At 39.1% G+C, this 12,119-nt stretch overlaps 2 protein-coding genes across 2 annotated transcripts; both read left to right on the top strand.

Annotated features, from left to right (window-relative positions):
• Positions 1–212: 212 nt before the first annotated feature.
• On the top strand, positions 213–6,625 carry LOC130464980 (uncharacterized). Its single transcript, XM_056834084.1, has 6 exons — positions 213–1,310; positions 3,403–3,452; positions 4,180–5,145; positions 5,238–5,335; positions 5,485–5,614; positions 6,530–6,625. The coding sequence occupies exons 3-6, from the start codon at positions 4,183–4,185 to the stop codon at positions 6,623–6,625; spliced, it is 1,287 nt and encodes a 428-aa protein (XP_056690062.1). The 5' UTR covers positions 213–1,310; positions 3,403–3,452; positions 4,180–4,182.
• A 617-nt stretch (positions 6,626–7,242) lies between these two features.
• Positions 7,243–10,833, top strand: LOC130464994 (replication protein A 70 kDa DNA-binding subunit B-like). The gene is made up of 9 exons (XM_056834085.1): positions 7,243–7,392; positions 7,564–7,831; positions 8,011–8,113; positions 8,200–8,327; positions 8,404–8,482; positions 8,562–8,673; positions 9,203–9,381; positions 9,493–9,613; positions 10,231–10,833. Exons 1-9 carry the CDS (start codon positions 7,246–7,248, stop codon positions 10,831–10,833), a joined length of 1,740 nt encoding a protein of 579 aa, XP_056690063.1. The 5' UTR covers positions 7,243–7,245.
• The last annotated feature ends 1,286 nt before the right edge of the window (positions 10,834–12,119 follow it).

Genomic DNA, 12,119 nt, shown 5'->3' on the forward strand with positions numbered 1-12,119 from the left:
TCCAGATCGTGACACGTCGCAGCTTCATCCACCGCCCTTTTTGTCTTCTTCTCTCTGTTCCGTCTTCAGCTCCCTTCCTCATTTTTTTGTTGGTTGCTTTCTCTCTTTCGCCCTTTCGGTCCTTCCATGACTAATCTTCCTTTCATTTTTCAGTTTAGTGATTTTTTTGCTTTTGTTGTCCATTGCTTTCGAAGGAGCCGCAGTAAGGTTTCCATTAACACCTTGGATGATTCTAAATGCAAAATCCAATTGACAACAATCAGTTGGGCTTTGGAATCATCTAAGGTTTTATTGGAGGTCTTAGAATTATTGGAATCGTTCTTGTTCAGATCTTCTTCAGATCTGTAATGATTGTTCCGGCGAATTCCGTAAGGCAGTTCGTGTGCGTTCTCTCCTGGATCTGGTCTGTTTCTTTGGGTTTTTCCTTTTTTCCGATTCGATGGTTCTTACATTTGCTTCCTCTTTTTTTCGATTGTTCTTTGGGTTTCTTTGTTTAAATCTAGATCGATTTTTGTTCATTTGTTCGTGTGCGTTCTCTCTTGGATCTGGTCTGTTTTCTTTGGGTTTTTCCTTTTTTTTCGATTTGATGGTTCTTACATTTGCTTCCTTTTTTTCCCTGGTTCGATGGTTCTTTGGGTTTCTTTGTTTAAATCTAGATTGATTTTTGTTCATTTTAATAAATACTGAGGAACAATTATTATGAATACATTTTCATATTCATATTAATAATCGGTTCTTAATATGATCTTGGTTTAGCAAATTCAGTTCCTGCATTTTTGTGTTCTGGGTACAACATCTTCAGTAGAAATAAATGTTCAGATGTTTCTGGTTTTTTGTGTTCTGGGTAGAACAGCTTGTCATCATTTGTTATGGTTTGGTGTTCTAGCTAACTTATAATTTCTAAATGGTCTAGATTTAATACCCTGCAGATTCGCATCTCCAATTCAATCTACTTCGATCATTATTTGCGATTTCATTTGCATTTTAGTTGGTTTATATTTGGTGGTTTTGTTCTTATTTATGCTTTTTAGGTCAGGTTTGGGTGTTTGATTGTTACAGGTTTATTATCCATGCTAGGTTAGATTAGTATGCAAATTAGTGTTTTTGGTTAATAGTGTGATAACTGTGCAAATTAGTATGAAAATGAACCATTAGCAGGTTAAATACAGGTTCATATTTTCGTTTTCATAATCATTTTGTTTTATGTTCAGGCTCCCTTTGTTGACAAGTTCAGATAAGAGAAGGGATGGCATGTAGTGTGAGGCCTATGCAATGTCCCTCATTTGAAGGGAAACACTGCTGCCTAAACAGTATGTATTGTACTTTTATTACTGTGTGTGTTTAAAGAAATGCATTCAAAGTGCACAATTGTACTGCCTATTTCCTTTTTTTTTTCCCTGTATTCTTTTAAATGGTCAGTCCCAATGTGCCTGAAATCCTGGCTTAATTTTGAAAACCTTTTTTTTTTTTTTACTGTTGCTGTTCTTAGGTGGCTTCTTTTGCTGTGCATCTGGTGCTATATATTGATTGTTTCCTTCTTCAACTTTAATTGGTCTTTTGTTCTTTCACTATTTTCTCTTTCTTTTTTTCAGAATAGGATCCAGGCAAGAAAGGTATAGGCTCTCTCTTGGTTTCTCTTGGCTACTGTGGTTTGCAGTATATGAATATGGACTACCTACATTTTAACCACACCTAATAATCTACTTCCCATGGACATTTAGCAATCCCTGATATGACATAGTTCGGCCATTTAAACAAATGTACTCATGAAAGATCTCCCGTTGTTTGCTTTCCCTAATCTTAGGTCCTTGTGAGTTTGCAATATGTGATAGGTGTTTTTCCCTGTTATTATTTTCTGTTCTCATTGTTTGGTTGTAAAATTATGTGCCTTTTTTTTTGTCAAGAGCATCATGAGCTTTGCCTCTGGTCAGTTCCCCCGTGTCTGTTGTGAGTGCATTTTGTTTGCTCCCGTGTTTACTGTGCCTTTGACGTGCCTGTTAATGGCATTCCTTGTGTGTGCGTTTGTTGCCTGGCCTGAAATTGTATGCAACGCTCTTGGTTTGAGGGGATCTGGTCCTTTTGTCTATGAATGTTTAGGATGTTTACATTGCAAAGTGGCTCTGAAACTGGTTGCAATTGCCCTATGTTTGTTTGTATGGTTTACTCCCAGGACTGCCTGCTAACACATTTGGTTTTTGTGTTCAGTCTTGTTTTGAGTCGGAGTTGTTTAGTTTGTTTCAGACTATTACTTCTGGTCCCGTTTGGGGAATCGTTTTTGCTGTAGTGTCAGGGAAAAATGGTTGAACTAATGTTGGGGAGTACATGGTATTTGGTGCATGGATTTGTAACCTATCGTGCCACTTATTTGTGTGTGCGGCTTCTTTTGGGGTTATAGTTAAGGTTTGGCATGTATGCTTGTTCGAATCTGCCCGTTGTAAATGTTTAATTGTTCGCCTATATGCATGTAGTCATGTTGCTTGTCGAGCGGTTAATGTGATTGGTCTGCTTTTGTTTTCGTGGGTGTATTTATAGGTGCTATTTTGTTTCTCTTTATTGATACCTACGCCCACCTCAACTTCCAATTGCCCTTTTCTCAGATTCTGGGTGTTTATTTGTGTTGTTCGTGCCTTTTGTTTTCTCTCATGTTTCTTGTCCTTTTGTGCTTAGTTCATTTGACGTGCCTTAGTTGTAAGTTAGAATGTATAGTTGTCTGCAGGCATGTGTTGTTTGTTGTTATCAAAAGCATCATCACGACCTCTAGCGGGTTAATGCCATTCCTTGTGTAGCGGAATTAGTTCTTGTATTAAATCTTGTATTGTGAATGAGGTAACATTTGTGCTATGAGATTGAGCTCCCACTGATTTTGCTGTGTTTGTGTGTGTTAATGAATTACTCTTGTAGGTTGCCACTTGTACGCTCTGAGTCTTCTGACTGATTACCTTAAATGTATGGACTGATTGCAAAAGGGCAACCTAATCACTCTAGGTCTTTTGAATGTGGACTGATTAGTGGTTTAGAGGTTCTGGTTAGAGTTTTGCTGATTTTGATTTGCATATGTTTAGTGACACTTTGGTGAGTAAGTTGTTGATTCGTTCTTGGGAAAAGTTGAAGTTTGTATGATTGGTTGGTTATTTATGCTGATAAAAATATAAAAATTGTTTGTATTGTGCTACTTTCTAAGTTGTTGAATTGTTGCTCAATTTACATCTATTGCCGGAAAAGGGCTTTCTTTGTTAAGTTCAAACTTCGTGTTGCTTTTATTGTGTTGCTTCATTGGCCATAACTATAAGTGTGCTATATGAACTATTTGTGTCAATGCAAATTGCTAGGGTTTCCAAAGTTTTCTTTAATGTGGTTTCTCTTGTTGCTGCAATGCCTAATAAATGAATTGTTTTTTCTCAGCGCCCTTGCACCACGGTTGTTGAGTTTGGTATATTGCCGGTGATCACGAGGTGCTCCTTTGATCTTCTTCAATATGTTTTCCATGTTCGCTATCCAAAGTTCCTTGCATTGTTAACACTACATTCTTGTATCTTAGTCCATGGCCTGTTATGCACATAGCTCCTGCTTCTCTACTGAAGCATCATGCTTGTTTGTTAGTTCTAACCTGATCATGCATTGATTGTTTGAAATGACCATGTTTTCATATGTAAGGTTCATACCGTATTTGTTTGGTGGTTGTGTGGTTATTTATGAGTGGCGCTTCACCTCCCCCACCCACCTTCTTTCCTTGTTCATACAGCGGTACTTGCTCAGAGAAAGGCCTGTTTTGTGGTGAGGCCTTGCGTAGAAATAAATAGTTCAGTTCAATTCATTGTAGGCTCCTACCCTCCTAGGTCTTAAGAGTCCATTAGAGTCAAGCGACTTGTGTGAAATGTTCCCGCTTTTGTTGTTCAGATAGTAGTACTTGTTCAGATAATGAGCTCTCTTGTGTTCGGACTTGCCTATTAAGCTCGAATAAGTCATGTGGTATTTACCCAGGTTACCCTTGTGCCTTGGAAAAATTTATACTTTTCGATCATGATAAATGCATACGTCTTGTCTTTGATATATATGGCTATAATGCCGCTGGTCCTTAAGCCTTGCCATGTTCCCGGTGTCCCTTATAATCTACTGTTTGTGAATTTCTATAGCAGTCGGGTCACCTTGACTTTAAAGTTAACTTGCTCGCCATTACAGGTTATGGCTGCAGCACCTACACAGGTTGTGATCCCCTTCCACCCTCTGCTTGAGCAGATAACCACATGCCTCCATTTTCCTGCTCCTGTTTACCATTTCCTAGACATGGCTAAGAATAACGTGTACGTGACTGTCAAGACAAATTCTGGGCCCATTGCTTATGTTTATGTTGGTGGGGAGGCTGCGGAGGTGGCTGATTCATGTGAAAAGGCAGCCCAGAAAGCCGTTCGTGACCTTATGAAAAAGTTCAAAGTATTTGTTGAGGATGTGACGTCTCGGAGGAGTGAGGTGTTTGCTAGGTGTGCTGGGTTATATCGCCTTAAGAGAAATGAGTTAGAGGCCGTGGAGAAAGGGGCACCTAAGCAGCCAATGCCCGAGGAATTATGTGAGGATGTTGATGGCCCTGTCAAATTTGTATCTGTTGATTTCATGTCAGTCCTGCGTGCTGTGTTTAGGAAGGTCCCAATATTCAGTACTCCGATTGAGACTCTTGAGCATACCCCTACCCAGTACACTTCATGGTTCACCCTTAAAACTCAAAGAGCATGTTTTGGTTTTGAGTGCATTGTCAGTGAGTGCTGCCCTACCCTTGCTGCAGCTAAACAGAGCCTAGCAAAGAAGGCCCTTGATTATCTAATGGTGGCTTGCAACTTTGAGGTAGTTGATGCTAACTATAACCCCACCGAATCAAAGTTCGATGCTCTTCTTTGTGCCCTTGAAAGGGAGACCTGTTTGACAGTCAAGGAACGCGTTCTTGGCATCAAAGAAGACATGGAACCTTCTTTGTTGCTTGTGGAGCAGGACTGTCTCACCCCACGTGGTGCACTCTTCCAAATAACTACTATTGCTTCTCCCCCGCTCCCCGTCAAGAAACGCAAGTCTCCAGCATCTCTAAGGCCTTCTGTTGTAGCTGCTTCCAGCTCTGATGTTCCCCTTTCCTTTGCAGACTTGCCTGACCTCGACACTGTTTTTAAGCGCACTAAGTTCCCTTAGGCTGTATCAGATTATCTACTTTCATTAGGGTAGTAGCCTTATGCATTCCTGTAATTCTCTTTTAGTGTACTGAATTACTTTTGTGCCCTGATGTTGGCCATTCTCTTTCATGGCACACTAGCCTACACAGTCCTTTTTGTAAACTTCAATGTACCATGCTTTGGTAATGAAATGAAGAATATTTTGAGTTATGGGAAGCAGCCTGTCTATTATACCTACTTATATTTTTCGTGTTTGCGCATTTATTGTTTATCCATATATCGGGTTTGGATTACATTTCCTGTCCTCTTCTCTTGCTTGTGTTTCGTGTAGGCGGTTCCCGACTCAGGAAACAACTACCGGCCAGTGGGAGACGGCTAGCTTATCTGGATATGCCTGCATGTTTAGTGGCACGTGGTCACCACTGCAATTAGGTTTGCTTTGCTCTCACCTGTTGCATCCGGTGATAACTCCTACATCCTAACTGTTTTTAGTTTTAGCTAAGTTGTATGTTTTTCTTTGATTGCATGCCCTTGCTATCTTAAACAGCAGACCTTATAGTCTTGCAAAGGCATCTTATTTTTACCTTGGTGTTGGTGTGCTCATTCTGGTGTCTTTTCATTGTCATGGTTTGTTTGTTTCTTTGCATATAGCTTATTATTTCTTAGATAGAGCATACTCTTGTGGTTAGATTACATCCCGAGTACCTATTATTTTTCCCATCTTTATCACCCATGTCTTCTCTTTCATTTTCTGTCCGGTTGTACTGCAAGTGTCCTATCATTCATTTTGTCCATTGTTAGCATTGATTGTTATTTTACTTCGCATAATACTGTCACTGTCAAGGAACCTTCCATACCTTCCATAATCAAACTGAATAACAAAGAAGAATAGTTTAAGGATAAATACTGAATTGGCACTTTCAGAAAAGGTGTATTTCAATACCAATTCCATCCCCATCATCAGGTTGTGTACACCTAACATCATCCCACCAATCTACTCCGACCAAAAACACCAGGACCTACTCAAAAAAGAAAAGGGAGTCAAGACAAACATTAACATCCGTAAACATAATTGTAACCAGTTTAGGAGACATCGAGACTGCAAATTGTAGTCAAAAACAAAAAATATTCCCTTTATCCAAATCAACATACTATACTATTCTTACTAATTTACTCATTCTTTCACTTTCATTAAGAGTAATAAGGTAATTTAATTTCAGTTGCCAGCCTCCTACAGTTTACTTAATGTTTTCCTTGAATTACTTAATGTTTCTCTGTTAGTTTTAATTTGTTTGGTTTGAGTCTGGTCTGTTGGGGTTGAGTCTGGTCTGGTAGGAGTTATGTTAGTCAGATTATGGTTAGTACTATTTCTGCAGGGCTCAGTCAGTTATACAGTTGTTTCGTGTTTCATGAGCATGCCTGACTCAATTCTCAGTCTTTTGGTTAACAGTAAAGTGATGTCCTTCTGGTAAATTTTGGCTTGTCACTCAGTAACCACGCGTTTTATAAGCTATTAGTGACATTTCTTTTCCTTGATTCATTTCCTACAACTCCATTTATTATGAGTAATGTTGACACATCTAAAAGATAGATGCTAATCACTAAAACAACAAAATATTTATCTGTTTAATTAGTGCCAGTAATCAATCCACATGTGTGATTATTGATAACACTTGCCAAACATTCTAGCTAACTTCAATCAAGGCTCCGATGTTATTCAACATGTCTTCAATATTACAGTGACACGTAACATTTGATAGATAACATTACTTAATTTCAACAACCTTTTCAATTTTTCCTTGAATATGTGGTCTATTTAAAGAACAGAAGACCGACCTTGTCCGAATGCTTATTAAAACGAGTTTATATTGAACTCTCTGGTAGTTGTGATCCACTTTAGTTGCTATTTATGCTTTGAATATTTAATTCAATTTGTTAACTGGAGTATACAAATCTCAAACTCCCATTGTTTGTTTTGTAATATTTCACAGCACTCAGCTATAAGGCTATACATTGCTTTCTAATATAATGGAATTCCACACTAATTTTGCGTCTTTTTCATTTTTTGCGGTATGGTCTACGGATTTGCAATATGAAACATGAACGTGTCTTCTTAGATGAGCTGAGTCCTATCAGTAAGTCATACAAGGTGAAAGTCAAGGTCATTGAGAAGGGACGAGCTAAGCCATCTCCTAAGAAAGGGATCCTGTATCAGCACCTGGTTTTGCAGGACGATAAGGTATCAATCTGCCCTCCTACGTGTTTTAGCCACCTGTCCACCTACAACCAGTTATGTGTTAGCTCCATAAATGTATAGGACTTTAGACTTATTGCCACATGCCCTTTGTTGATTGATTACTTCTCTTACCTATATAAGCCTAATCAACCAAACACCCTACTGTTTTAACAGAAAAACAAGATGCGGGGTGCGCTATTTGGAGATCAGATCGAGGCATACAAGGATGCATTTGTGCACAAAGGAGAATATGAAATAGCTGATGCTCCCATCAGGCATGCAGACCCACAATGGAAGAAATCTGAAGAGGAACTTGACTTCCAGATGACCTTTGGACGGCAGACAGTGATCCAGCCTGTGAACGTTGAAGCAGGCCCTATCCTGCCCGACTACCAATCCATTGCTTCTATCCCAAGAGCTGGGGATCCTGATGACAGATATGGTAATAAACAAGTCAGCCTTTGCATGCATTGCTCATTTACTTTTATTTAATATTCCTTTGTATTAGGTGAGTCCAAAATTTGTAGTTCCACATGTTAGTCTCGTTGTCATTGGTTGGTTACCCCGCACCTGTCTCATTATAGCCTTATAATTAACATTATCCTGCCTCTCTGCCTTCAGATATTGTTGGGGTGGTTCTTTATGTTGAGGACCAGCCAAGGTCTATTACCACTGCCCAAGACCGCCAAGTATTTGTTCGAGAAATTGTTATTACTGATCACAGGTATCTGTACCACCCACCATCAGTTATCTCAATTCCACCTTTCATTCATACAACACATTGATATATTAACCACTTCTCTTTGTCAGCTCTCAACAACCATTAGTCATCTCCGTCTGGAATGATTTTGCTGGAGCTGATTGTGACCCACTCTCCTGTTGGGGCGAAAAGTTTGTTGTGGTTGGCTTCACTTCCTTAAGGGCCACATCCCACAAAGGTGGTAGTTATTCTAAGCACACTATTGCAATGTATTTGTTAATCTTCACCACTCATTTCTGTCTTTTATGGCTTAGGTTTCTCGCTCGCATCGAGCATGTCTACTATGTTCATTCATGATCCTGAAGGGCACAGAGCCGATGCACTGAAGGAATGGTAATACCCTCTTCCTGCCTACTTTAAGTTCCCATGTCCCTTCTCATACACTAATTAAATTTCCCCTACTTACATTCAGGGCACTTCGCCATCAAGCCTTACTTGCTGATAGACAGGCACGGGTCCTTGATGTTAGGAACCCCTCCAATGAAAAGGTGATCATAACCCTGGATGAACTGAGGCACAAAAAGGCAAGTCCCCCCGTACCCTTCTTTAATTTGGTGTGCCTTGTAACTCTTTAGATGATACGATATTATTCATAACAGGTTGGGTCATTCATAGTCCCATGAATACATAACACTTTTACAGAGACAAGTAGCGTCTTAGCTAACTGATCACTATTCATTGCTTTCAGTTACCATTTGCTCGTATAATGTATAGATTGACTAAGAGGGAAGATCTTTGCACATTGGACAGACTACACTTAACTGTTTAGAATACCACAAAGTCTAAGGATCAATATAAACCATGCAATATATTTAGTATGAAGAGAAAACATCTTTGTCGTCCTCTATAAGGTCATAGATATATACCCTTTGGTTCCCTTTTGCAATCAGTCCATACATTTAAGGTAATCAATCCCTAGATTTCATTTTGAATGTTTCAGAGATTAGAATCAGACACCTATGTTTTCTAACTTTGGTCTTCCAGAGCTCATCAGACCATGATTATACTCATACAGTCAATTGGCAAATCATAATTATTGATTCCTTCTAACAGAACACCAACACTCTCCAAGAGGAGCGCCCTTGGTTAAAAGTGTGTATCCCTGATGCAAGACTTGAGAAAGTACATGCTTATCTTGGTTGCCCTAACTGTGGTAAGTCAACAACTGCTCCCCTTGGTGAGGCTTTTAAGTGTGGCACCTGCTCCAGGATAGGCGTTATATCCACTCCTAGGTTTTTCACTTATAAGACGCTTGCAATCGTTTACATTCTGCTGTCACAACCTCCAATGTGTTTGTTGCTTATAGATCACTTTTATTCATTTATGTTCCATCCTCAATGCAGAATCACTTTCAACTGCGAAGTTTCAGATGACACGGGCACATATGCCTTCACAACCTTCACCGAGGATTCTGAAAGACTTTTCAGAATGACTGCTGCTGATCTTTTCAGGATGAAACACACTGTAAGTTTATTTACATCGCCCAAAATGATGCTTGGTAACCAGCCAGCAACCCCTAACCAGACTGGCATACTTGTCTCCCCATTTCCAAAACCCCTATTACCATGTCATGCTTAATAATGCACCCACAAATAGAATACCTTATACATATCTACCTGGTACATCACCTACAACATGCAAAACAAACTACTTCCATTACACACTGTTTCTAGTTTTTTATCAACTTCACTTTACAAGTCATTTACGTGTGTTCAGTCCACACATGAAGATAATCTATCAATAACTAACAAAGCACGTGTGTTTACCTCTTCGTTGGACATACCCAGCTGACACGTACAAGTGCACCTAATAATACCTATCTCAGACATAATAATAGTACAAATGATACACCACACATGCATGTTCGTTCCCATGTATACCACAACCTAACACGACTAAGTGTATACTGTAAGTTTTTTGCTTTTGCTCTTTTAATCCAGTAAAAAAAAAACCATGCTCCTGTCAATGAATGCGAAAAGAAAAATGTATTAATGTTCATTGCTTGAGTGTTATGATGCCTTCATCTGATTCTCTATACGTATTCTTCTCACTAAAATGGCATACATCCCTCTTCCTTCCAGGGTGATCTACAGACTTTCATGGTTGCACGCAAATTGCTCCGCACTAAGCATTTCTTCATTCAAGTCGGGCCAACAACATCTCTGTCCACATGCAATGTGTTGCAATGGTGCTTGAAGAAAGTAGAAATTGAGGATGATGACATGGAGCATGTCCACCCAGCTGATAACACTCAAGCAGAGAATGCTGTTGAGACAGAGATGGCCACTGAAGGAGATGCAAACACACAGAATCTCCCTTTGAATGCTGGCCATGCAGATCCAGAAGATTACACCAATGCAGATCCTTTAGATGCTGAAAATGCGGCTACAGAGGCTGCTGAGACAGAGGTTTCCACTGAACGAGATGCAAACACACAAAATCTCCCTTTGAATGCTGGCCATGCAGATCCAGAAGATTACACCAATGCTGATCCTTTAGATGCTGAAAATGCGGCTACAGAGGCTGCTGAGACAGAGGTTTCCACTGAACGAGATGCAAACACACAAAATCTCCCTTTGAATGTTGGCCATGCAGATCCAGACGATTACACCAATGATGATCCTTTAAATGCTGAAAATGCGGCTACAGAGGCTGATCATGATGATGACACTTCAGAGGAATGACTGTACCCTGCCCCCCTTTTGTCTGACATGCTAATTGTAACTGCGTATGTATAAAAAAGCACTTGCAAGCATGTTCTCAGTGGCTACTTATAAGCCTATCTTAGCTTTAACAAACTGGTTTATGTAATATTAAGTTAACTCTAGGTCTTTTGAATGTGGTTTTTCTAGAGGAACATGTAAGAGTTTAGAAACTCATATTCCTAGAAAATACACGTAAGCCTTTTGGTATGTAGATGTGCCCAAGTCGTTAATCTTAGAACTATCAGTGGCACAGGTATTATCAATATATGTGTGTTTTATATTATCTAAAGAGCCCAACTCATCATTGAGCATACAAGAGTGACCCTAAAAAGGATGCCCATGGTCAGCAAAAGTTAGCCATTCATGTCACACTTTGAGGCATGAAAGCAACTTCATGAGCATGCATAAGAAGTTCACAGTTTATGTTGTCTCTCACATTTATTCGAATATTCAGGTATGCCAAGTGACTTTATTGCCCTTTTTTATTTTAAAATAAGGGACACACAACTAGCAAAATGGGCATGTGTGTAGTTTTTCTCATGTGGCCTTTTTTGCTTGTTATGATGTTATCTTGTTGCTGATTGATTTTGTTGCCTTTTTCTTCCAGGGAAGTCCAAAAGGTGTCACACCTAAGTTCAGCTTGATAGAACTTCTCTTGTTGATTGGGTGATAGAACTTCTCTTGTTGATTGGGTAATGTCTTAAACTTCTCCTCCATATATTTATTTGTGTTTCTGTCACATTTGTCTGGCCATCAGGACAGTTTTGTTGAGAAACTTGGGTTCCTTAAAGCAGTTGCCTTAGTAGAAAGATATTGAAGTAATAGAACTATCTAAAAATTAAAAAATCAGGTCACCTATTACTTCATTTGGAAGACTTAGATATATCTCCTTGGTAGCTTTACTTTAAATATGCTTTCCCTTTGGCAGTAATTTGGAAAGAGTCATAATGATCAAGGCTGGGAAGGAATGGCTCTAGATGATTGCACATATGCTTATCAGTCTCACATTAATTTGGAATGACAAGAGGCTTGAGCAGGTATAATCAGATTTGTAAAGAAGTTATAACAATGATCCATATGTACTTATATCTTAGAAGCATGTAGCTTGGATATTTGTTGTCAGATCCGTAAGCAGAAATTAGTTGTTTTTGTTCTTACCACTATATATAAGGTAGATTTTGTACGTGTTATTTAAAGCTGTTGATACCTCCCGTAGATATTCTTTTATGTGGTTATCTTATCAGCAATAAGAAATTTAGATGATA

The sequence above is a fragment of the Spinacia oleracea genome, chromosome 1 (assembly GCF_020520425.1).
Source record: "Spinacia oleracea cultivar Varoflay chromosome 1, BTI_SOV_V1, whole genome shotgun sequence".
Lineage (NCBI taxonomy): Eukaryota > Viridiplantae > Streptophyta > Magnoliopsida > Caryophyllales > Amaranthaceae > Spinacia > Spinacia oleracea.

Excerpts from the sequence above, each read along its gene's own strand:
- LOC130464980 (XM_056834084.1), top strand. The coding sequence starts at position 4,183 with ATGGCTGCAGCACCTACACAGGTTGTGATCCCCTTCCACCCTCTGCTT. Across the intron at positions 5,146-5,237 it reads ACTTGCCTGACCTCGACACT|TGTACTGAATTACTTTTGTG; the intron begins GTTTTTAAGCGC and ends ATTCTCTTTTAG. Across the intron at positions 5,615-6,529 it reads GCTCTCACCTGTTGCATCCG|GGCTCAGTCAGTTATACAGT; the intron begins GTGATAACTCCT and ends CTATTTCTGCAG.
- LOC130464994 (XM_056834085.1), top strand. The coding sequence starts at position 7,246 with ATGAAACATGAACGTGTCTTCTTAGATGAGCTGAGTCCTATCAGTAAG. Across the intron at positions 8,483-8,561 it reads GCCGATGCACTGAAGGAATG|GGCACTTCGCCATCAAGCCT; the intron begins GTAATACCCTCT and ends ACTTACATTCAG. Across the intron at positions 8,674-9,202 it reads ATGAACTGAGGCACAAAAAG|AACACCAACACTCTCCAAGA; the intron begins GCAAGTCCCCCC and ends TCCTTCTAACAG.